The sequence below is a fragment of the Melopsittacus undulatus genome, chromosome 8, assembly GCF_012275295.1.
Source record: "Melopsittacus undulatus isolate bMelUnd1 chromosome 8, bMelUnd1.mat.Z, whole genome shotgun sequence".
Classification (NCBI taxonomy): Eukaryota; Metazoa; Chordata; class Aves; order Psittaciformes; family Psittaculidae; genus Melopsittacus; species Melopsittacus undulatus.
The window spans coordinates 8,125,953-8,149,244 of NC_047534.1; the positions used below are offsets into that span (position 1 = coordinate 8,125,953).

At 37.1% G+C, this 23,292-nt stretch overlaps 1 protein-coding gene across 2 annotated transcripts; it reads right to left on the minus strand.

The window, feature by feature from the left end:
• Positions 1 to 676: 676 nt before the first annotated feature.
• On the minus strand, positions 677 to 23,257 carry LOC101878838 (transmembrane protein 180). Of its 2 annotated transcripts, none has more exons than XM_031043996.2 (7): positions 23,174 to 23,257; positions 19,517 to 19,695; positions 18,026 to 18,760; positions 14,924 to 15,078; positions 13,539 to 13,622; positions 12,405 to 12,548; positions 677 to 4,983 (listed from the first exon to the last, which is right to left on the minus strand). In XM_031043996.2, the coding sequence occupies exons 2-7, from the start codon at positions 19,667 to 19,669 to the stop codon at positions 4,854 to 4,856; spliced, it is 1,401 nt and encodes a 466-aa protein (XP_030899856.2). In that variant the 5' UTR covers positions 19,670 to 19,695; positions 23,174 to 23,257; the 3' UTR covers positions 677 to 4,853. The 2 variants fall into 2 exon arrangements, with proteins under 2 accessions (XP_030899856.2, XP_005143425.2); XM_005143368.3 differs by having other exon boundaries at positions 4,854 to 4,983; positions 19,517 to 19,691; positions 23,174 to 23,188.
• Positions 23,258 to 23,292: the final 35 nt, after the last annotated feature.

The window sequence follows — 23,292 nt, forward strand, 5'->3', positions numbered from 1 at the left end:
GGTAAGGATGACACTGGAAACCAGACCACCATGGGATCATAAGAATCAACTAGGTTGGAAAAGACCTTTAAGATCAGCAAGTCCAACCATTACCTAGGACTGCCAAGACCACCACTAAACCATGTCACTGATCCTGGCTCCTACCTGGGAGATTCTCTGTTCAAGCACTGATCGCATCCAACCTTGGATGTGATTATCCTGGGAAATCAGCAAAACTGGAGCAGTAACAGAATATTGCCAGATGATTTTCTGTTTAGTTTATTTTCCCTGATGTTTAATCTCCTCAAGGAAAGTTCCTGACATAAGAGCTTGAGACAGTTTTCCACATGAAGATTTTTTCTCTCCATTAGCTAGATAGGCTAAGATGCCATTTTAGTCTATTTCTTTTTATTTGGTGTGGGATTTCTCTGCTTTCTATGTATGTTTCTGTTTGTAAAGACAGATTAGGGTTTTTTTTTTTCCCTCCAGGAATAAAATGACTTTGTAATCAAAATCCAAACTGACAAAAGCTAAAATTGCTGCTTTTTAAATAGACATCCGTGCAGTGTGTAAACCAATAAATAAAATTGCCTCAGGTTAGTTACATGTTGTTCACAGGGAAACACAGCTTAATTTTATCACATGTAAAATACAGATAATGAATTACACACCAAATAAATTAAGAAATATGCTAGCTTTTGTCTTTGCATTGTAGTTATACAACCAGGGTACATTTTAATGAGATTTTCCAAAGTTCCTACCCAGTGTTGCATTTGTTATTAATATTCTGCTATGGTAGCTGTATAGGAAGCATATTTTTCTCTTGACAGGCTATAAAGAACACACTATTCATGCATATTTAGGTAACAATTTTTATGTACTGTCATTTGCATACAGGCTGGTGGAATTGTAGCCAATTGCCTTACAATCTCAGAAGGCTGTTTGTGAGCATGTGCAGATGTCATTCAAAGCAACCGGTGTGCTGGGAGAGTATTTACAGAAAAAAAAGGAATCACTTTGTTTTTACTTTCTCTGCAACTATTTAGGTAGTGTTTCTTTTTTTGTCTTGATGGAAAATTCCTTAATCAATTGAATACCTAAAGTCCAGGAAGGTCCCAAACATACCCAAAGGTTTTAATACATCATTTGGGTTGTGGTGATCACAAGGAACCTGGTCTTCTGGAGCAGGACTCACAGTGACAGGGCTGGCTACACAGCCTCATGTATTCTAAGATGTAAATCTGCAATTTTTCTGATCGAGTTCAGCAATAGAACAACTTTCCCATCCATTACTTAAACAACAGTAAGAAAGTGATTATGAAAAAGGTCTTTAAGATAAACAAACGTAGACAGCTATCTAAAATCCTCACCCACAAGGGTAATCAAGGAAGCCCAGTTGTAGGTCTGTCTAGTTCTCTAAGAAAATTCCCCCCAGGTCTACTGTATGTTCCTTTACAAAAGCAGCTAGAATTCTTTTGTTTGTATGTACTACCAAGCTTTTGCCTGAGCTGGCTTAATTTTATAAGAAAGAGTGCAGAAGTATTGTGGAAATGTGGCTTATCTTAACTGTTCCTTCCCTTCCTGCTTGTCTTTCCTGACAGCACCCATTAGGCTGCACAACCATATACAAATGTAAACATCCTACTAGCCATGTCAACATAGTATATTCATGATTTACTGAGCAGTTCCAAAATCACAGTACAGCATGAGACTAGGAGGGTCATTTTGTACAAAACAGAACAGAGGCCTGTAAGCTCCACAAAAAATAAAACTAATTTTTTCTTACTTAAAATGAAATATGTTTTTATTGTCATTTATTCAGTGTTTTCAGTATATCACTAGTCATATACTATATTAGTCTATATTAGACTAGCATTCTATAGGGTCTATTAGATAACATCCTTTTGAATGATGCTTTTACCTACAGATTTTCAATTAGAAAAAATTAAATTGGTGTATTAAGATCCAAACTCTCAGAATTTATACAGAAACTCCAAGAATGGGATTTAAACATCAAATTTCTAATTCTCTGAAGTTATCATAGCATTTCATATTTTATATTACATACATTTAAATCCTCTTTATCAGTTATGAGACTATTTTAGACACTCTTAAATTATCAAGATTAAATTGGGGCATTTTTCCAGCAGCAGGACTTCAAACTCAAGATACTGTTAGCTAATAAGGAGAGAAAGCAGACAAACCAGCTGTTCCTGGACACTGAACTTTTGCCTTTGATCATCCTGTTACTTGATTCATGGCCAAAAACAATCATGTAGGTTTAGCAGAGGATAACAAAGTTTAGTGGGTGACAGAGAAATGGAGAGTAAGTGACATCAATCATAACATACTGCCAACCTTCTATTCTTGTAATAAGACTACTGCCGGAATTTAAAGCTGTTTTCCAGCCCTCGTCTGGACTGACTATTGGTGTGACAAAAGACACTTTTTTCCTGCCCTTATAGCAAGAGCAATAGGACAGACAAATGAGAGAATAATAGATAATAAATTTGAAAGATTATTAATATTTTACATATTAAATAATTCTGTATTTCTCAGATTTGTTTTCTGAACTAGTTTATTCCACACAGTTAGTTAATCTCTCATATCTTAAGGCTGTCTTGCTTAGAAATCTTCCACTATTTTCTCTTCCTTAAAGACTCAGAATTTTATAGAGGCTATTCAAACTGTGCCTGCAGTCATATCACCCCTTACTCCTTTCTTGTTTCAGCAAATAAAACGGTATATTTGCCAAACATTTTCCAGGAAAAAAAATAAAAATCTGATCATTTCAAAGAATTCCTGGTATAATTTTGACTCTTCATACCACTTACTAGTTTTCCTGTTGTATAGCACAGCATTCTCCCACTTGTACACTATGTTCTAGTAATTCAATATTAGAACTAAGTAATAAACAGTCACCTAAGAAACACTATTTTCACCTATCAAAATATATATTCTATGAGGATTAGATGAACATAGGAAATACAGGAAATACAGAAACAGTAAAGAAAAAGAAAACTATTTTAAGTTATTTATTACCATCACCATTTTAAAGCAATTATAAGGAAGAAGACTGTTTTGTAGAATGAATCAGGTTCCTTGGGCTTTTGCTCCTTCTGCTTTTCAAGCACAAAATTCATACATAGAGTGCAGTAGGTCTTTTAAAATTCAGAATCTAAGCACACAATCTATGTCTATCTGCTCTCGTATTTGTGTAAATATTCTTTAGATTTGTAAATACAAGTGACGCTAGAATGTGTACATAATGCTGTTAGCACATACAATGCAAATGAATAATGGTATCTGTGACAAGACAGAGATAAAAAACCGATAATGCAACCCAAAATGCCATCACACTTCTGCCTTCTTACATTTTAACGTAAATTTTCATATTCCTATCAAAGTGTTCATTTGGAACATCTAAATATTTAAAAACGCTATCTCACTTTTTTCACTCATCACCTTGAAAGCACTTTGCACTTCAAAAAAGGCAAGCAGACAACATTGTTTCTACACTGCAAATGTAAAAACAGAGGCAACAAAATTCTTTTTTTCAACACTGGTATTTCCAGTCTCAGACCTCTTAATCAAATTATACTGGTGTCCACCAAAATGCACTCTTACACTCCCTTCTATTCAAGTTACCTATTGCAATAAATGTAAAGCCTTAGAAATAAGCTGGCTCAGCACTTCAAAATCAGGATACGTACAATGCATCTTGTACTTTCAAGTGACTGGCACTCTGTAAGAAAGGTGCTTCTAAAATTGTTTGCTTAGGCAAGATAAAGAACAAAAATGAAATTATTATTTCATACTTAGCTATCTATCATTACAAAATTACATGTTGGATATACTGGAGGAAAACACATAGTAACTTATCATTACAATTTGTGTGAAATAAAAAAGAGGATTCAATGTTCCTGAAATTCTGTCAAAATAAACTTTTATAAAAATCATAGGATCCATTTAAAAGCGTAACTGAAAAGATGTTAGCAATAATTAATCATAAATTAATTAGCTTCAACTGTCAGCACACCGAGTTTGCCAGTGTCACACTACTAAGCAGGTAGAGTTTCAGTATGCATATACTTAGAGTTGTCCAGCTAACTGAACACCACTATATCCACACAATAAGGTTTTCCTTACCACAATGACATTCTGTATGAAGTACTAACAATATGGTACCTTCAAAATAATCTTGCCATTTAAACCTAGAAAACTGCATCTGCCTACCATAACTAGAGACACTCGAAAAGCCAGTGAAGATGTATGCAGCTTTTTCTGAACAGCATTTTCATCTTTTTCTTCTTTAGCCTTACATAGACTTTTACAGAGTAGTTAACTACTCTTGGCTCTTCCTGTGGTAGCTGTCAGATTTGCCTGGATAATGGCCAGCTACACACCAACTAAATTTTTCTCTTCATCTCTTTGCCATCCATGAGGGGTATCCGCCAGGCTCTTCCAGATAAACTTCAGAGATCTGCCATTCTATCAGTATAGCAGAATTAATTCACCATCTTTCAGGAAGCTGAAGAAAATGCAGTTCCCTTGAATTCCAGGTGCTGGGCTGGCATTCCTATAACTGATCTCCATTCTTCAAAGGAGTTAACAGTGACCAATATATACCAGAAATGGCTTTATCTAGTAATTAAGGATAAATTCCATTAAAGAAAAACAACTGAACTAGAAAAATCTCTGTGCAGGCTCAGCAGTAAGGCTTAATGTGATCTGTGTTATACTCTTCGTAGGCTGAAGAATGCATCTTCACTGAAATGGCTCAAAGTGTGTTTGGTCTAATAGTCCCTTTAATGCAATTTTGTTTTTTCACATTTAGAACATACTGTCTGATTTACTGACCAACTGTTACAAATTTAGCGTACAGCTGTTACATGACTGTTCTGGATTGAAAAGGGAGCCCACGCCAGGATCTGGATGACTGCAATGCAGAGTGGAACCAGACAGATCAAATAGAACATGGCATCATGAAGACCTAAAAACAAGCTGGTGAAGAAGATGAAAACATAGCTTTCAAGGTGAAGAAGATTAACTTTGATGGTCAATTCGCGACAAAAGGACTCACATTATATACGTGTACACACGTTACTGTGTACAACCAATCCTAAAAACAAATATCGCAGATATCAAATGAACTTCAATTATATTTTCTAATTCTACATACAAATATGCATTTTATGCTGTTTGCTCCTTTCATAATAGCTGGGAGGAAATTATATAATTAGCACACAAATAGTTAATTTCAATACACTGTAGGCAACCTATGAAATCCTGTTCACTAGTATATATCTGTATTACGTAATACAGAAATCAATTTAAGCAATATAATCCAATTACAGAACAGAGCATCTGAAAAGCTTTAGGAAGACTGAAAAATCTGGAAGAGAAATAAAAGCAGAAAATTGAAGTAAACATTTTAATATTAAATTATTTTATTTAAGTTAAAATCTGTGCTTCCAGCTATCCACATAGTGTTGTTATAGTTGCTGAGTGCTAGATGGAAGTTTTGATTAATGCATAGAATTCAGGTATGGTGTAAAGGGCTATGTGAAATAGCAAGCATTGTTTTATTTTGTTTAAAATAAATTATTACAGATTATAAAAGCCATAAAAAGAATACATGTGAAGTTCTCATTCTCATTTATTCACACGGATGCATACTGCCTTCTCACCTAAATCTTCTCTAAGGAATAAGAGATAAAAGCATCAACACATATGAATAAGAAAAGCAAAATATTGGACCTAAATGAGTTCCCTTTTATGAACAGTATGGCTTCTGACAGCTTAAAGCATACATTTAGGCATTTATTTAGTAGCGAAAATCATTATCTACCAGCTGGCATTCTGTTAATTATTGGATTCTAATTACTAAATATCAGGAAAGTCAACTCAAGCTGAGAAACAGCCCCTAAATGAACTTTCTCTCCATGAGGCAGTTTATATTATTTTCCTTATCATTAAGGGATGAGACAGGAGACTCACAGAACAGCTATGGATGTGATCCAAAAGCCTTGAGATCTGTGAAAAAAAAACTTGAGCAGGCCTTTGAATAAAACCTAAGTTTCTCTGAATCATCAAAGGATCAACTCATATATCACTACATTTAACAGAAAAATTGTTTGCAACCTCCATCATAGGCCATATTAATTCCTTAGTACATATACACACTCCTACAATGATCATGGTTGATCTCAAATCATGTATATGCTAATGCTACATAAGAAAACAAAAAAGCCACAGGCTCACAAGTGAATTACTAAATCACTTGGGCAACTACATATAAGACTGGAAGTGTTTGCTAGCAGGTCACTGGTGCATAGCCAATGCTTATTGGCAGTAACAATAATTTACCATTTGGATGTTGTTTACTGGCCTGTATTCAATTGCATCTTCAGTCCACCTACAAGTAAACAGATGCCTACATCATGCACACCACATCTGCCAGTAGTTAACTGTATGAGCAGTGTCAGCAGGGAGGCCACCAACAAATTACGTACCTAGCTAAAAATGAAACAGGACTAAGACATGGTTAACAGGATGTTGGGATTGTACTTAGCCTGTTTTGCACACTAAAGAGTAGTTTTCATTAGTAAAAATATTCCATTTATACATGGACTTCAGGAAGGACAAAAAAAAGAAAAAACATCTGCGAAATCACTCACATCAGTGCAATCCTGATTTGGTTTCACTGGAACAATATTGGTTTAAGAAAACAATATTATCCATTGTGCTGTAACAGCCTAATTTACTGCAGGAATTATGAAAAATGTCTTTGATACACAGAACAAGGAATGGGAAAATATTTCATTAAGGGACTGGGATAAATCAAGAGCAGAGCTCAGATTTCATTATAGTAACAGCTGAACCAGTAACTTCAGAAATTTCCATGTCTACATTTTTTTGCACACACAGGAATAAAACATAAAAATCTTTCGTAAACAGCCCTAATAACACTCTGAATAGAATGTCATGTACTCCAGTAATTCAGTATGAAAGTATTAACAGTTGAAAGTGCCTCCAATAAATAATGAAGAGCTGCTGTCAAATTACCGAGCTCTGAAGAATGAATTTGAAAAGCACACTTTCACGAGAAGCTAGTTGCAGTTGTAGGGGCTCTCCAGAAGAGGGAGATTTTAAACTAGGTATCTTTTCCATAGCCAAAACCAAACAGAAAACCCCCAAGCCATATGGGCAGGTAATGCTTTGCTACGATAATGGACAAAAAGAAAAAAAAATCCCAACAATTTTGGGAGTTTTTTGGATTTGGGTCCCAATAAGACTACTCAATTCTGCAACCTACTGCTCTAACTTTAGGGATATTTAAAAATAGTCATTAAACTAGCTTCCACTACAACATGCTTACCTGATGTATAGTGACCAAATTCCCTCAGAATGTGGTATAATGTGTATATTACTGTATACAGAACCATGTGTAACACATATGGAAATGTGTACAATATATTGGCCAACCTCATGTGTGAATAAGGTTACACCAAAGAGGAAGACAACTTCTGGAAGAGATACACACTATTCATAGCAGAAGTCACACTTCAGAATCATGATACCAGATGTGAAACCAAGAGGTACTGGATTGCTCCTAAGGAAGACGACATCACTCTTACTAAGAAACCACACTGAGGCAGAAGAAAATACTGGTAAGGACCTGATGATGTGAATGGTCAGTTCAAAGGCTTTGGTACAGAGAAAGACAGTCCAGGCCTGCAGAATGCCTGGCTTAATCCAGCACTGGAATCACTGTTCAACAATAATTATTTTCTCACTTCTGATGAATCTTAACAATCCACTCAGCAGTGTTATGATACCTCACAAAGACAAAGGGGACTGAATTTTCCTTTCTTCTGGAATCTTACTCTTTGTATAAAACCTCTTCACTGTCTTACTAGCTTGGGTGTGCTGCAGGGTACAACTGTAAGAGAGACATCAAGACAATGATGAACTACTGTCTGAAAAGGTCTTCTGGGGTAAGAATTGCACACATAACATGCCAGCTGCCCTAATAAGCTGCTTGGGAATATGGTCTTTACTGAAGCAGAAAACGTACATGTGTGAATTGCTGAACACCATGATAGCAACAACAGAAGACAGGCAAAGCTTAAAACCCAGCAACTTATACTTGGTTGGTAGTCTTAATGGAATTCTGGTGCTCTAATGAAGCAATAATGAAATATCTTTATCATGGGGGATGTCAAGGAGCCATCACACAGCTGAAGAACCAAAATGAGGTCACTGGAATGATGAAGAAGTGTAGATGAGGTCATGTCATCTTACAGACTTTGCTGGAGGCTTAAGAATCAGAAGATATATAATTGGTCTCAGCAGACAGCTTCTGATAGCCATATTTATCTTTTTTTGATACAGGGCAAGATGAGCACCAAAGAGCATATTTAGGAAAGGCAGTACGCTATTAATAAAATGCTATAAAATGTGTAAGATAAATGAAATAGGGGAGAAAAAGATATACCTTCCCTTGGAAGCTGGGACCTTTTTTTGATATGCAACTAAAAGTCATTTAGAAAGTTTGAGCTCCAGCATTTCGTTTGGTCTTGAGTAAGCAATACATCAGGAAAGGAGGAATGAGGAAATTAAATGGCAATATTACACAAAAAGAAGTGTGAATAATGATGCTCTACCATTTTCAACAGCAAACTCGTTGCTGGAAATGTGTTTTACTACAGCAAAAGCCTGGAAAGTTGCTGAGAATATAAAACCACACTTTTCTCCACTCACTCCACAGAACATTAATATATAAAACATACAACATCCCCCAAGCTAAACACAGATAACAAGATATGTCTTATTAAGATTCTTTTGCTTTGTAAAAGTATCTGTGAAATAACTGTGAAAAAAACCCTAATGTGACAGGCAGGATTTGTATATAAAAAGCAACTGCTTATCTGTAACATATTCATATTTTCACTATCATTATAGACTGGAACTTTGTTCACAGATTTAGACCCATGAAATGATTGAGGTTGGAAGGGACCTGCGGAGGTCACCTGCTCCAAACCCCTGCTCAAGCAGGGCCACATAAAGCCAGCTGCCCAGGACTGTGTCTAGACAGCTTTCGAGTACTTCTAAGAATAGAGACTCCACAACCTCCCTGAGTAACCTGTTCCACTGCTCAGTTGCCCTCACAATAAAACAGCGTTACCTGATGTTCAGAGGGAATCTCCTGTTTTTCAGTTTATGCCCACTGATCTGGTCCTGTCACTGGGCACCACTGGAAAAAGCCTGAATCCAACCTCTTTGCACCCTTCCTTAAAATATTTATACACATTAAGAAGATCCCTCTCATGACTCTTCACCAGACTGAACAGTCCCAGTTCTCTCAGCCTTTCCTCATAGATACTCCAGTCCTTAATAACCTGTGGTCCTTTGCTGGGTTCTCTCCAGTAAGTCCATGTTTCCCTTGTACTGTGGAGGCCGCATTTGGACACAGTGCTCCCGATGTGGCCTCATCAGTGCTGAGCAGAGGGGAACTTTGACCTGCTGGCAATACTTTGTCTAAGGCAGCCCAAGATAATGCTATTCTCTGCCTTTACCACAAGAACACATTGCTGGCTCATGTTCAGTTTGGTGTTCACCAGGGGCCCCAGATCCTTTTCTGCCAAGCTGGGTGGTCCCATCATGTACTGGTGCCTGGGCCTGTTCCTCCCCAGGTGCAGGACTTGCATTCCTCTTTGTTGAACCATGAGGGTCCTGACAGCCCATTTCTCCAGCCTCTTAAGATCCCTCTGCATGGCAGCATGACCTCTGATGCACCAGCCATACCTCCCTGTTTTGTGTCATCAACAAACTTCCTGAGGGTACATCCTGCCCAATCATCCAGATCATTAGTAAAGATGTTAAACAGGACTGGACTCAGTATAGACCCTGAGGATACACCACTAGTGTAACTACTAGTTACATGCCCTTGATAACCCTCTGCACCTGGCCATTCAGCCAGTTTTCAACCCATCTCACTGTCTGCTCATCCAACCTTGTATATCAAATGCTTTTTTATGAGAATCTTATGGGAGACAGTTTCAAAGGTCTTACTGAAGACCAAGTAGACAATATCCACCACTTTTACTTCATTTATTGGGCCAGTCATGTCATTCTAGAAGTTTATCAAGCTGGCCAATTATGACTTCCCCTTGGTGAAGCTATGCTGACTACTACTGATGATTTTATTGACATAATGTGCCTGCAAATGGTTTCCAGGCTTAGCTGCTCTCTCATTGTTGCTATGGTTTAACTTTCCACATTAAGAATTTTCATTGTATATTAACAAAAACTAAGACATTTAAGTTCAGCAAATAGCTTATGGTTTTGGACTGCACCTTCTTTCTCCTCCCAGTAAACAACATTGCTGGAAACTCTTTTAAGACATATTTATTCAGGGCCCGAACATTTTGTTAATGCAGAATAAAGGTTCTCTGTGCCATCTTCACAATTCACTAACACTATATATAATTAAGTAAATGCTTTCCAAAACACTTAATAGATGCTGCCAGCTTTGGAGAAGGAGGAAGGACAGTGGAGCTGAGATTGCATTGGAATGGATGAGAACACTTCATTATATGTAATTCACATGTGTGATTTTTTCTTTTTTCCCAAACAGGATGAGCATATTTTAAGCAACCCCCTATATTCAGTTTCTCTTTGACCCCAACCAGCTTTGTCCTGAGTGAGGTAAGTGTATTCTAGCTATCTGCCTATGGCTGAAATCTGAGATAGATCTGATAGGGTTTTAATATGTGTAAGTAATTTTAGCTCAGTCAATGGTCCGAGTACATTGCCATGGGCAAACTGACTCCTAGAAGCAATCCTGAGTAGTCTGGTCTTTGTTGACTGTATGCCCACACAGTAGTCCAATTGTAAAGCAAAGGCCATGCACATTCACACATATATACATACAGAAAACATGTGCAGACTGCTTCAGATTTAAGAAATTATTTTCAAAGGAATGGCCAAAAGAAATATAATTCAGGTGCTCCTTGATTAACTGATCTCAGCTTGTACCTTTATGCTGTTTCTTGCCCTAGTTAAATAAATCAAATTTCAGCATGACTCAAGTGAAAATACAGGTTTAGAGACTGAGCCTTCAAATTATTTCAGCTATCTATATAAGAAATATATTGTTGCTATAGTCCAGAGTCTACTTACTGGAAAAAAAAAGATTTGTAATTACTGTGATTTAAAATCCATCCACAAAGGTATCATTTCTCTGATTGAAATGGATCAGAACTGCAGGTTTTATGTTTTAAGTCTAATTTTCTCTGAATCGTCAAGATAATTATATTCAGCTCTCTCATATCCACATCCAGTTCAACTTATGACTCTTCTGCAAAAGAAAAGATCACCCATCTTATTTGACATTATAATGAGGTTCATGTCCTCTTCATGTCATCTCACTGGCTGGCTATCGACAGAATGCATTAAAATAAAATCAACTGTTCTCACACACAGCCTCAAAGTTAAGCCTTATTTGCTTGTGTCAGGATGGTTTTCTGAAGACCACCTGTTGTCTTTTCATGCCATATTTTTACTCAGAGATTTCTTTAGAAAATTCCTCAAATACAACACATTCTCTCCCAGCCTCAGGTGACACATGACCAGTCTTTTCTCCTTCAAGAGCTCCCTTCACAAAAGTTCACATACAATTGTCTTCTATGTATTTCTTAAGGTTGCTCTCTCAAGCAAATCCTTATCATGAGTGATTTTTGCCTTTTAGCCCTAACTTCAGTCATTCCTTATGTTGCCACTTCCTCTTTATTTATGTTGGTCATAAATAACCAGCTTTTGACTCTTTCAGTATACTGATTCCCTCTTTATTTGTTTTTTATAAAAGCCCATGCATTTCCAATGTGCTAACTAGCAACCTGTGTATTAAGGTCTCCAGGGACTGCAATGAAATCATTAGCATTAGAATGGTAAGTAGTATCAAAGCCAAAATTAAACTCCTACTTGAGGCAAATTCCCTTCCTCCAGTGATTATACTGCTTTCTCTCAGACAAAAATGTACCTTAAATGCAACACTGTTAGAATTATGTATTTATGGAAGTAGGTTTATGAGATAAACAAAACACAAAGGCCAGGACAACATCTATCTTGAGGTGATCTCAAAGATTTCTTTTCTTTTTTGCAATAGAATAGGAGGTGTTCAACTACTTAAATGTATCCTTTGTGTTTCAAAATCATGTAAATACCCTCATGTGCATTGTTTAGGAAATGATTCCTTTAAAAACTATTTCTAATCCTAAGCAGCTAAAAAATAACAGAAAATAATTTTAAAGCACTCATGCTTTTGAAGTGCAGTTCATGCAAAGTAATTGCAGATTAATTTGCTTTTTAGATTATTTCATGTTAATTTCTATGATTTAAAGTATCCCTTTTGAACTCACCTTGGATCAGGTTGAGCAACTTCATTATTCAGGTTCTCATATCCAAATTGATTTAGTATTGTAACCACAAGCATTGGAGCCAAAGATTGGGCAGGCTTCGTAAATAAAGCATTGGTGCCAAAAACCATAGAGGAAAGTGGTGATCTAAAATAGTTAAGGAAAAAAACCCACAAATGAATGCACAACACAAACTTGTTAGTATATTAATTACAACAGTGATTTTTAAACTCCTTTTAATATGCAGATGATAACTGTTATGATACTTGGCTTTATATAGTTCACCAATTATAGCAAACAGATCAATTATCATAATGAAATTTAAATTTCTTTGGAAATGAAAGGTAATAAACCTCTGCTGTATATATACAGCATGGCCCCAATTCTGAAATTACTTGCACTCAAATTCAACTTTGTGCACATAGAGTAATAACTGAAGTTAGACTGAACAGTGCATGGAGAATTAATTACTTCAGTATTTACATGCATGTGGCCAGAAAAGGAGGCATTTTTTTCTTCATGAAAGCAATAGCTCTCACCTTTGAGGGGCAAGCCCTTTCATACAGTTACCGTAACTGAATCTGCACTTAAATAAACACTGAGGGAAGCAACAGGAAGTTACCTGCACTTTGGTAAAAATCCAGAAGATCCATGAGTTGTAATATGCTACATCACAGCAGGTTTTATCGATTTTTATTTCAGAGAGATAACAGCAACCAGTTAGACTTTGAAATTTACACTTGAAGTAGCACAGGCAAAGCTTTATAAGCACCTTTCCCATGTTAAAAAGGCCTTATTCAGAAAATTTTGTAAATTACAATAAATGTATATGGTTACAGAATAATTCAATTGAAGCTAACAAAAATAGAAACACAAAAAAATTAAGGACTCAGCTTATACTATGTATAATTAAAACTAGAAATTACTTAATAATCTGTTTCAATGACTCTCCTGAATTAACTGCAGGAAACTTGAATAAAGTTCATATCTTTATGCTAAGTTGCTCTTACAAAAACTGCTTCTGTGTCAAGGATCCAAAACCATTTACTGTCTTTACTTTGACATGATCTAACTTATGAAAGAGTAACATGGTAAGGAGATAGAATATTTACAGAAAAACAGTTCTGATGGACATACCTCCGCTTGTGCTTTATTAAATCTGCATCAACAATATCTGCCAAAGGCAAATTGAACAAACTAAAGGAAGCTTGCACAATTACCCTAAAAAGGACAAAATATTTAAGATGATCACAGTTCTTATATACACTTTCATAATGAAATCGTAACTGACATTCTAACATACATACCCCAATACTGACCTTTCCACAAACACAGAGACTTTCTTTAAAACTAGCTGATTTATCTGATTAAACAGCAGTTCTGAAACCATTATTAGATCTGTTCTTAACTGAGAATTACAAAGCAATATGCAAACCTAAGAGGCAGAGTTTTTTTTTCTTTTTCTTCCCAGACACTGGTGCAAAAGGTCATAAATATTTACTTGGGGTTATCAGTAAATGTCATTTAAAATGATATGGAGAAGAGAAGCACCTGAGAGGAAAGAGTGACTGAAAATTTCTTCTTGAAATCTGAAAAGGACATGAGCATTACTGGAAAGACCATATGGAAGACAAACTTCCAAGAGGGAGAATTAGAACAATAAAAAGATTTTATATGCATTCCTATATATTTACTTACACTGTATTCATATATGCATATGTGTGTACGTATATGCCGTTAAACATACACACACACAACCAACTCTTAAACTGTGAAGAGAAACCATAAACTCAAATATTGAGATTCCTATGTCTTAGCACATTTTGGGTGTGATTAGCTTTCATTTATAAGAGGCTTTGAACAATTAGCACTTAAAACATAGAGTCTTTAGGTACCTTAGAGGGTTGTTTTTTTTCCTGGGGAAATCAACATATATCTTCACCATTTAAAGTATGCAGGTAAAGAAATTCAATTTATTGTTCACACAATTCATTGTTATCAGTAGCCCATGACTGAAATACTGAAAATGAGAATGAAAACAGGGAAAAGAACAAAAAAGAAGAAAAAGATGGTAGGAAAGAACACGTAGAAAGAAAGCATTAAAACAGAAACTTTAAAAACCCCAACAAACCACTGTGACAATATTCTAATACAAACAGCTCTTTATTTTTAAATAAGAGTTTTTCTGCTGAGATCTCCTCTGTCTACGTGGATGAGAAGAGATTCTGCTTCCCTTGAATCTCATGTTATAGCAGGTAAGTGGCTGGAAGCATGGGGCTGCAAACCTTAATCACTGTTCTTACTTCAGGTTTGGTTTTTTTAAACAGAAATTAAAAGCTGAAGCAGAATAAAATGAAAGCTGAAAAAATTGTAACTGGAGTTTCAACTCTTTTAACAAGAGAAACAGAACAGAAAGAAAACCATAAAAGTAGTGTCAAAATCTTCATGCTATTAAAAGCAAGTGTCCACTCTGTTAGAATTATTTAAGCTGTATCTATGAAAAGGGAAGTGTATTTACTTACATGTTTGTCATGAGATAAAATGCCAACAGATAATAGTGTTCTGACCCTAGAATAAACATGACAGCAGCAGCTACTCCTTCAAAGTAGAAGGAAAACAAGATGATTCTGTAATAACCAAACTTCTTCAGTGAAGCATGACTGAGAAGAACAAGGCACTGAAAAGATAATATATACACACATACGATTAAAAGATACAGTATCTCAGCATTAGGAGAGCTATAAAGCACAGACCAGATGTAATTTATTACTAACCATTAAGGAAAAAAAGCCAAACAACAAACCAAACCAAAGCACAAACCAACCCTTTGTGAAAAGTTCAATCCAAGTAAAAACTAGGAACTGAAAAAGAGAACTATCTACTGGCTCATTCTGTACTACCCCTACCAGGTAAGAAGAAATTTTTCACTCAAAACCAGCCAGCTGAGAACTACAATATCCTGAGGAAGATACTGTTTCCCACATTGCCTAACTATTATTTAATGCTCATGACCTTTCTGTCTGATATCCCCTAAATAGTTAAATTTGCAGTAATATTAACTGCAAGCCAAGCATTTGCCATTTTAACTGCTGGTCAAAAATATTTTCAATAATTGTTTTTCTCATCAATATTACTACTTTCACTGGCATTTGTAGAAATTAAGCACGACTTTTAGGCTGATAAAGCAAGCTCACCAAGACAGCTGATGTAAGCAAGTTAGAGACTACTAGCAAGTAGAGAAAGGCAGATGCCAGTGGACAGCACATATGGCTACGTTTTAATTCTGCCAATCATAGCAAGCAGTAATCCACGCGAGAAGCTAGTGATGGCTAACCTCATGAAAATGGTATTAAGTGCAAATTATAGTATGAACAAAGAGTAAGCTCTTCTCTATTGTTCCTTACTTTACACTTTAAATAGGACATTTTGTAATGCATTATGTTCTTTTTATTATACGAGCCTATGTGACCATCTATATGCATGTGGTCCTCATCACTATCATAAAAAAAACCTCACAGACTCTATAAACATACACATTTTCTCCTCCTTCGGTATTACACAGATGAATAGTGTAATATTAAAATGAAGAACAGGAAATAATTCTCTTTGTACATTTGTTCACATATTTAAATGCTTTAACATAATGAATAAAACCAGGATGCTACAGTCAAAGATTACTGTAGCAAACACTATCATAAAGAAGTTCAAGTTTTCTACTCAAACCAATGATCAGGTAGGTATAAAAAGTCTGGAAAACTGGTATAAGAAAAAAAAAATCTGATTTTAAGAAACTTCAACATCCTCCTCCCCTGCCTGTTTTCAGGCATTTTACAGAAAAGTGCCTACACTAGAAATGGTACAGGATTATTTAATGCCTATTTATTGTAAAAAACATGACCTTGTCTCCCTGTAATTGAGAAATAACCCTGTCTCAGGAAGTACTTATGACTTTGAAAATTCCTTAATACCTGCATGTTTCCAAGACTGCATATTTCTAAGCAAACTAACTTAATGATGCAAATTTAGATTGTTTGCCTGTGTTTCAGCAACAAAGTTTCCTTGTAGGCAGGTTTTATTCTCCACAACCACTACTAAAAGGAACCAGACAGAAGTACAGGCCACTGAAGCACAAATTCCTAAGGGGCTTTAGTTTACAAGGGCTGGGTGCTTTTCCAGTAAGTGAAGTTCAGGATGTTGCCACAAGAGAATTCTCTTATATCTTGAGCTCAAAGGGACAAAACTTGAGGAAAATGAGGTCATAGCAAACACTCTATGGTTCAGTGACCTTCTAGACAAGAGTCTCTGGGGAGCAGAGAGAGATGTGTTTTCTGAAAGACCGTTGGTTTCACACTGTCGCAGTGATTTTATCAACAAAAGTGACTGCTATATATTGAGTGTAAAAATATTTAAGCTTTCCTAACATCTGTAGCTTCTGATTTATTTCCAAAGTTCATCAGCTAGTTGTCTGAATTACAGAAAGAAAAAAAAAAAAAGACTCAAACCTGTGGTAAGGATACAAGTTGAAATAGCAGATATTTAGGAGTTATGGAACAAAGAAGATGTTTAGGATTTGTATGTTATATATGCAAAAGCTAAACCAGTAACTGAAGTTGAGCTGTGAATTCCAGTTGCATTTGCATGCATCTTCTTTTACATATCACTTACTGAAACCCACTATGATTTAACAAGTATAACAGCCCGATTGACAGAAATTCTGAGCACCATCACACCTATGAGAAAAGTCAGGTACTCAGCTTTGAAAGCGAAAGTTTTAAAAGATGCAGTGAAAGAAGGTAGAAGGGAATGAACAGGAGAATTTTTTTCTCCACTGCAGACTAGTAAGTTTACATCCTGAGGGACTTATTTTTGCTGCTTTTCTTGATCTCACACATTACTTGTTAGGGTTCTCTTTGCTTTTCCAGTTCATTACTCCTCCCCCCACCCCAGACTGAGGTTTTTAAAGTGTGTCTCTCTCTACCAAGTAAATATAGCTGACAAGACAAAAATCAACAAAATAAATGGGAATGTATTTTTCTCCAGGAACAGCTATTTGGAGTTTTGTTTGGTTCGCATGACTGAGATACCACATATTTCAACAATGCTTTCAATGTCTAATATTTTTTTCTGGTGTTTTGTGCAGTTTATCTCAGAAACTCCCTGAAGAAGAGATTATTTTTTTTCATCCTGTATTAAAAATCAAAAACAAAGGAGAAAAGAATCCAGAATTCTAGAGATTTTGCTTTTAGAAGTTTTTTATCTTGACGATGTTTTTAATTCTTTTATACTTGGGTATTATAAACCCTGTGGGATCCAAAACATTCACTCCTTGCATGCTTAAATCTTATGTTCTTGTAAACATATACTCTACCAGCCTGCCTGCCTGTTCTCGCTACCCTGCCCTTACATTTAGGTAGCCTGTACATACAGAAACTTTCTTCTTTTAGAGCACTGGTGACCTAGATTTGTCTCTTGGTATGGCAAATAGTTTATGGTTTATTAATAAATTAATAACGGTTTATTAGACAGCATGTTTCCAACACAGTGTAAATGGATACCTTAAACTAATGAAAACTAGTAAAACATCATGTTTTCATATTTTGGAATAAAAAAATGTAACTGCCTACCTGAGGACAAATAAAGCCTGCTCCATACATGATGCTTCTTAATGAGGAAGAAAGGACATCCTTAGGAATAAGATTATCTGCAAAGATCATCATAAAATTGTTGCAGAAGGCTAGGTGGAAAACTTGGAAGAAGTTCATCACTACAAAAAGCAGGAAGTTTTTCTCTGTCATTATCTGTTTGGTCAATGAAATTACTGAGGACCAGGAGAGAGTTCTATCACCATTTTCCAGATTAGCATTCTCCATACAGATTTCTCTCTGCTCATACTGACTAGTACTATATTTGCCTGTGTAACACATACAGGCTGTTGCTAATGCTGCAACCAAAACAGCGAAAGCCTGAAAATAGGCAAAATTTTCCATATTATGTGATATGAGACCACAAAAGAGAACGCTTGTGGAGCCAAGTAATGTTGCTACTTGGTTGTATTTAATAAGCTGAAGCCTACTTTCATGTCGTGTTGAAATCTCTGCAAAGAGCGCACACTGCGCTAGAAGCACAAACGTCAGCAAGCCATCAAAAGCACATAACGCAATGATGAGGTGAAGACCACTTTGCCAGTCCCCTTCTTCATAATGTTTCCAAGGAAACCAAGGAAGCAAAAAGGCTAATGCATACAAAGGAGCTCCATATAAGATTGAGAACTGGCGTCTTGAGCAGCATGTGAATGTGGAGTTATCTTGAATGTACCCAAAAAGAGGATCATTAATGGCATTCCATATCATAAATACAACCTGGCACAAACAAGCAAGAAACACAACACAATTTATCATTAGTGTGATTTTTCTGCAGAGGTTACAGAAATACAAAAGCTATACACACCACATTTGTTTAAAATAAATCTCTGTTGAAAGAATAAAGATAAAAGCTCAGGTCAAAACAGTCTCCAGAACTAATTCTTAAGTGTATTTAGATTTATAGTAATTTTGAAAAACAAGATGAAAAAGTGGGCAGGTGCCCAATTACACGTGAAATAAACCCCTGTCCCTAAGACTTCACTCTTTCAAAAGCTTATTTCAGCTTTCATCTTGCAAAGCCCAAATATTACTCTCACAGTAATTCAAAACATGAGCTGGCCCATTACCTTCAGGAGACCATTTACGATAAGAGTTGCTCACATGGATAATGACTTGCAGAGTAAAGGCAGTATTCAAATACTTAAACAGTCCATAGGAAAGCACTAATGTCACACACATAGATGGAGCTGAGGTACATGATTAGTCTACAAAACTACTTCAAGCTATCAATGGCAAAAATTGTTTCATCAGTTAAAGTCTGGAGATTCTTAGTCTAAAGACTGTAAATGATGTGTTTTACATTTACCTTCACTTGCTTATGGATTAACTAAATGTAAAATTAATTTACTGTATAGCTATTTGTTCTGCATCCAGAAGTTAATTTGTAAATAAAAAAACCCCCAACCTTACCGTGTTGAGGTAACACAGACACATAGCACAACATTGTAATCAGAATACTCCATTGTACCATACCTGTGCTTGATGAAATGCTGCTTCTGAAATCTTGTATTGGTTTAGGAAAAGCTTAACATAGTAGAAGTTAAAGATACTGTTCATCATTCCAGCACCTAATGTAGTCATGGAATACGCCAGCGCATTAGGATGAATTCCCCAAACAAACTTCATCGTCTGCAAGAACAATTGTCTTCTTCCTCAAGTTACAAAGAAGAATTACAACAGTTGATAATATAATTTTCCAAATTGAATTGCATGGGAAATTTGCTTTTTCAGACATATGGAAATGGATTCTTAGGGGAAATTTACCCATTCTTATTTTTTTTTTTTAATGAGAAACAAAACTGAATAGATGGAAATACTAAGAAGTCAATGATATTTCGAAGTATAATCGGTGCTTAAAACTCAATGGGACAAGTGGACAAAAATGTAAAAAAATCCCTTCCTAACTAGTGCACAGACTCAATAGAAAAATCTGCTATTGCTGACACTAATTTTGGTGTAGAGTTCAAATAATTGCATACATTTTAGATCTGTCTTGCTAGCTACATTGTTTTAAAATTATGGACTGTGTAGGAATGAAGTGGCTCAATTCATCCCCTTACGTATTCCATTGCTATGAATGTCAAATGCAGCATGCACTTAGATGAATATTTCAAAACTAATAGCAAGTTTTGTCCTTGTATTTTTAAATGTTAATTGTTAACAAGCTATGGAAACAACTTTAACCTAATAAATTAATGAGATATGAATGGAAACCATAAACCATAAACTTTTAAGAGTTTAAACACTTTGATTTGCTTTGCATGTAAATAAAATCTAGCAAGTAACACATGTATAGCATTTTAAGCCTGTCCAAATAACAAAGATTCAGCCCAAGAATATAGAGTTCTTTAATATATCAAGCAAACCTTCAGCCAACAATTTTTTAAGATGCTAACCTTTTCCATCTATATAGCAATTCACTTAAGCATATTTGGAATAAACTATTCTGTGAAAATAGCTAGTTCCAGGAAACCTCTACCTTTTAAAGCTCGGTAATGACTACGTAAAGGTAGTCATTGACCACATTTGATCCTATAAGCCAAATACAAAAATACTTCTCCCAGGTATCTGGTTTTAACTGAAGTTTTATTCATCTATGCACTTGTTCTATGAAGCTGTCTGTCATTAATTTAGAGATATTTCAGGTTCAAACTGAGGCCTTACTACACACTCTAATTCCAGAGCTTTACAACCTATTTTTTGTCAACAGTCCACACTTTGCTCCTCTGCATGTTAACATGTTTATCCTAAATGAAATTTTCAAATATCCATCAAAACACATACTTTGAATATCTGATTGTTCAGCTCAATAAGCAGATATATAACCAGCTCCCCAAACACCTCACAAAAATGACCAGGCAAGAAACAGGAAATGAAAACCAAGGCTGTATCCAGCATTCCTGTGGCTTACAAAGTGGCTGAAGCCAGGCTGCTGCAAGGGAAAATGGTAAAATCCTTATCGCCAGGCAAGGGCCAGGCAAAAGCCACAAGTCAGGTAGGGACTGAATACGTCTGTTCTGGTGTGTGATGGAACAGAAATAAAATGTGGATGCATCTTTGCATATATTTTTAAGATACTCCAACATGAAACAAGATGCACAGAGGAGATAACTTCACACGACAGGTTAAAAAAAAAATCAAACCAAAAATCAAGCTGACAACTTGATCCAAAGCATTTCTAAAGCCAATTTATTTGTAAGACTGTAACTGAATTTTTAGGCACCTGAGGATGATTGTAATGTGTATTTTCAAGCTGTAGAAAAAATTCCATTTTCAAGTGATAAATTTTTGCCTTTTTTCCCCTAATTTTTAGCAAGTTTGGTTTTGTAACCTTTTACTGAGAAACCTAAAGTGAAGATAGAGCTGTTGAAAAGATGCCCATTTGAAATGTTTATATTTTAAAGTAAGTTTGATATTACTAACTGTTAAAGTCATTATAGTGTGTTACTGACCGAGTGTCACTGAGGTATTTTAAGGCATGCATGTTCAAGCCTCCACAAATGTACTTAATGATTCTGGAAAGGTAGACTTTTCATCTCCATTTCTCCCAAGAGATCCTTGCTTAGGTCTTCAAACAGAGAACTGGGAGCTCTCCTTTTCCTCCGACTCCAGGAGCACCAAGAATAAAGTGCTTCACATTAAAACACTACCAGTAAACTAACAGTCATTTCTCAAATCATGTTTGACTCAATTCCTTCCTACACACACATGAAAAAAAGAAATAAATTCCCTGAACTTCAGAATATTTGAAACTAAAAAGAATTTTGAAATTTCTTCAATAAAAACATTTTAACAATGCACAAACAGGTCTCTGGTGTTATGACTAACTGTAATACGCAGGATCTGACACAACTCTTTACACTAATTGGTACAGCTGGCCCTGTAACTTGTGTATGAAATAAGTTCAATTAGAAGTTGAGGTACCACACTTCCTTCCCCAAAGATGCACTCTTTAATGGTACAACAATGAAATCACACATGACTACCCCCTCTCTCTCTCCTTAATTGTCAGCCTTTATATTGAGTAGGCTAGAGCACAGGTGTTGACATTTTGTGACTCACAGAAGGCAGATCAGTCTAGTGGTTACAACCGTGTTAGTACCGCTGAGCCAAAAGAACAGGCTGTTTAAACCAGTGAGACACCGCATTACATTACTTGCATTTCTCCCAGAGCTAGATGGCAATCACTAGAAGAAACTAGAGCATGAGTCTAAAGAAAAGTGGGTTCCCAAGCAATAGCAGATTTTGACTGAAGCACACCAGCTGACATCATGGTCTGCTGGGCTGGATCCCACACTGCAGCACAATGCCCACAGTCCTGACAAACTGGTCGGACACAAGTATCTTCCTCATCTTTCTACCATGACTTGAACCACATTAAGGCAGAACTAAGAATAAAGGCTTTCCTAGTCCCGAGCAGTAACACTGAGGGAAAATGCTGCTGAAGCAGCGTGCGGATGCAAACACAAAGCACTTGGAGCAGGAGGGAAGGAGAAGCTGTTCGGATGCCACCACCCTCCCAGCCCGCGATGCTGTGGCTGCGCAGCTGCGGCTCCTGGCAGGCACGGGGCTCCAGAAACTTGCAGGGCTGGAAGTTTGGAGATGCTCATCTGTTAAAACTGGTCAAATCAACCCAGCTTTCCCTCAGCAGCTCCACAGATACGGGACACGGCTCCTCTCCCTTCTGAGGGAAAGGAGCGGGAGCGAGCGGTGACCGCCCGAGCACCACGCTGGGATGGAGACGGCCGTTTCCAGCCGTGACAGCAGCTCCACAGCTGCACGCCCCACCGGGACCACACTCGGCTCTGCCCTCCCCTGCCGCGCTCGGGCGCCGAGGCTCCCCGGGGAGGTGGCGGGACCATGGCCCGCACCTGGGCGTGACGCCGCTAAGGTAACCGCGGCGCGGGCCGAGCCCCTCCTCACACGCTCTTCCTCAGCGCTCCCCGGGGGGTCTCGACATGGGGCGACCAGGAGCCACCACTGCCCTACGCCTGGCCGCGCTGCCCAGCCCTGGGCTGTGCCAGCTCTGTTCCAGCGCAGACCCACGGGCACACCCCACAGCAACCGCCTGCCGCCATTAACCCTTCAGCGCCCCAGCAACCACCGCCCACTTCACCGCCACTAACCCACCTCCACCGACGGGAGGCAGCGCAGCCGGCTGCCGGGGCGGGGCGTAATAGCCCAGGCCAACCTTCCCTTCATTCTCATTGGCAGGTTGATACGAGTTCGCTTTGTGATTGGTCGAAACT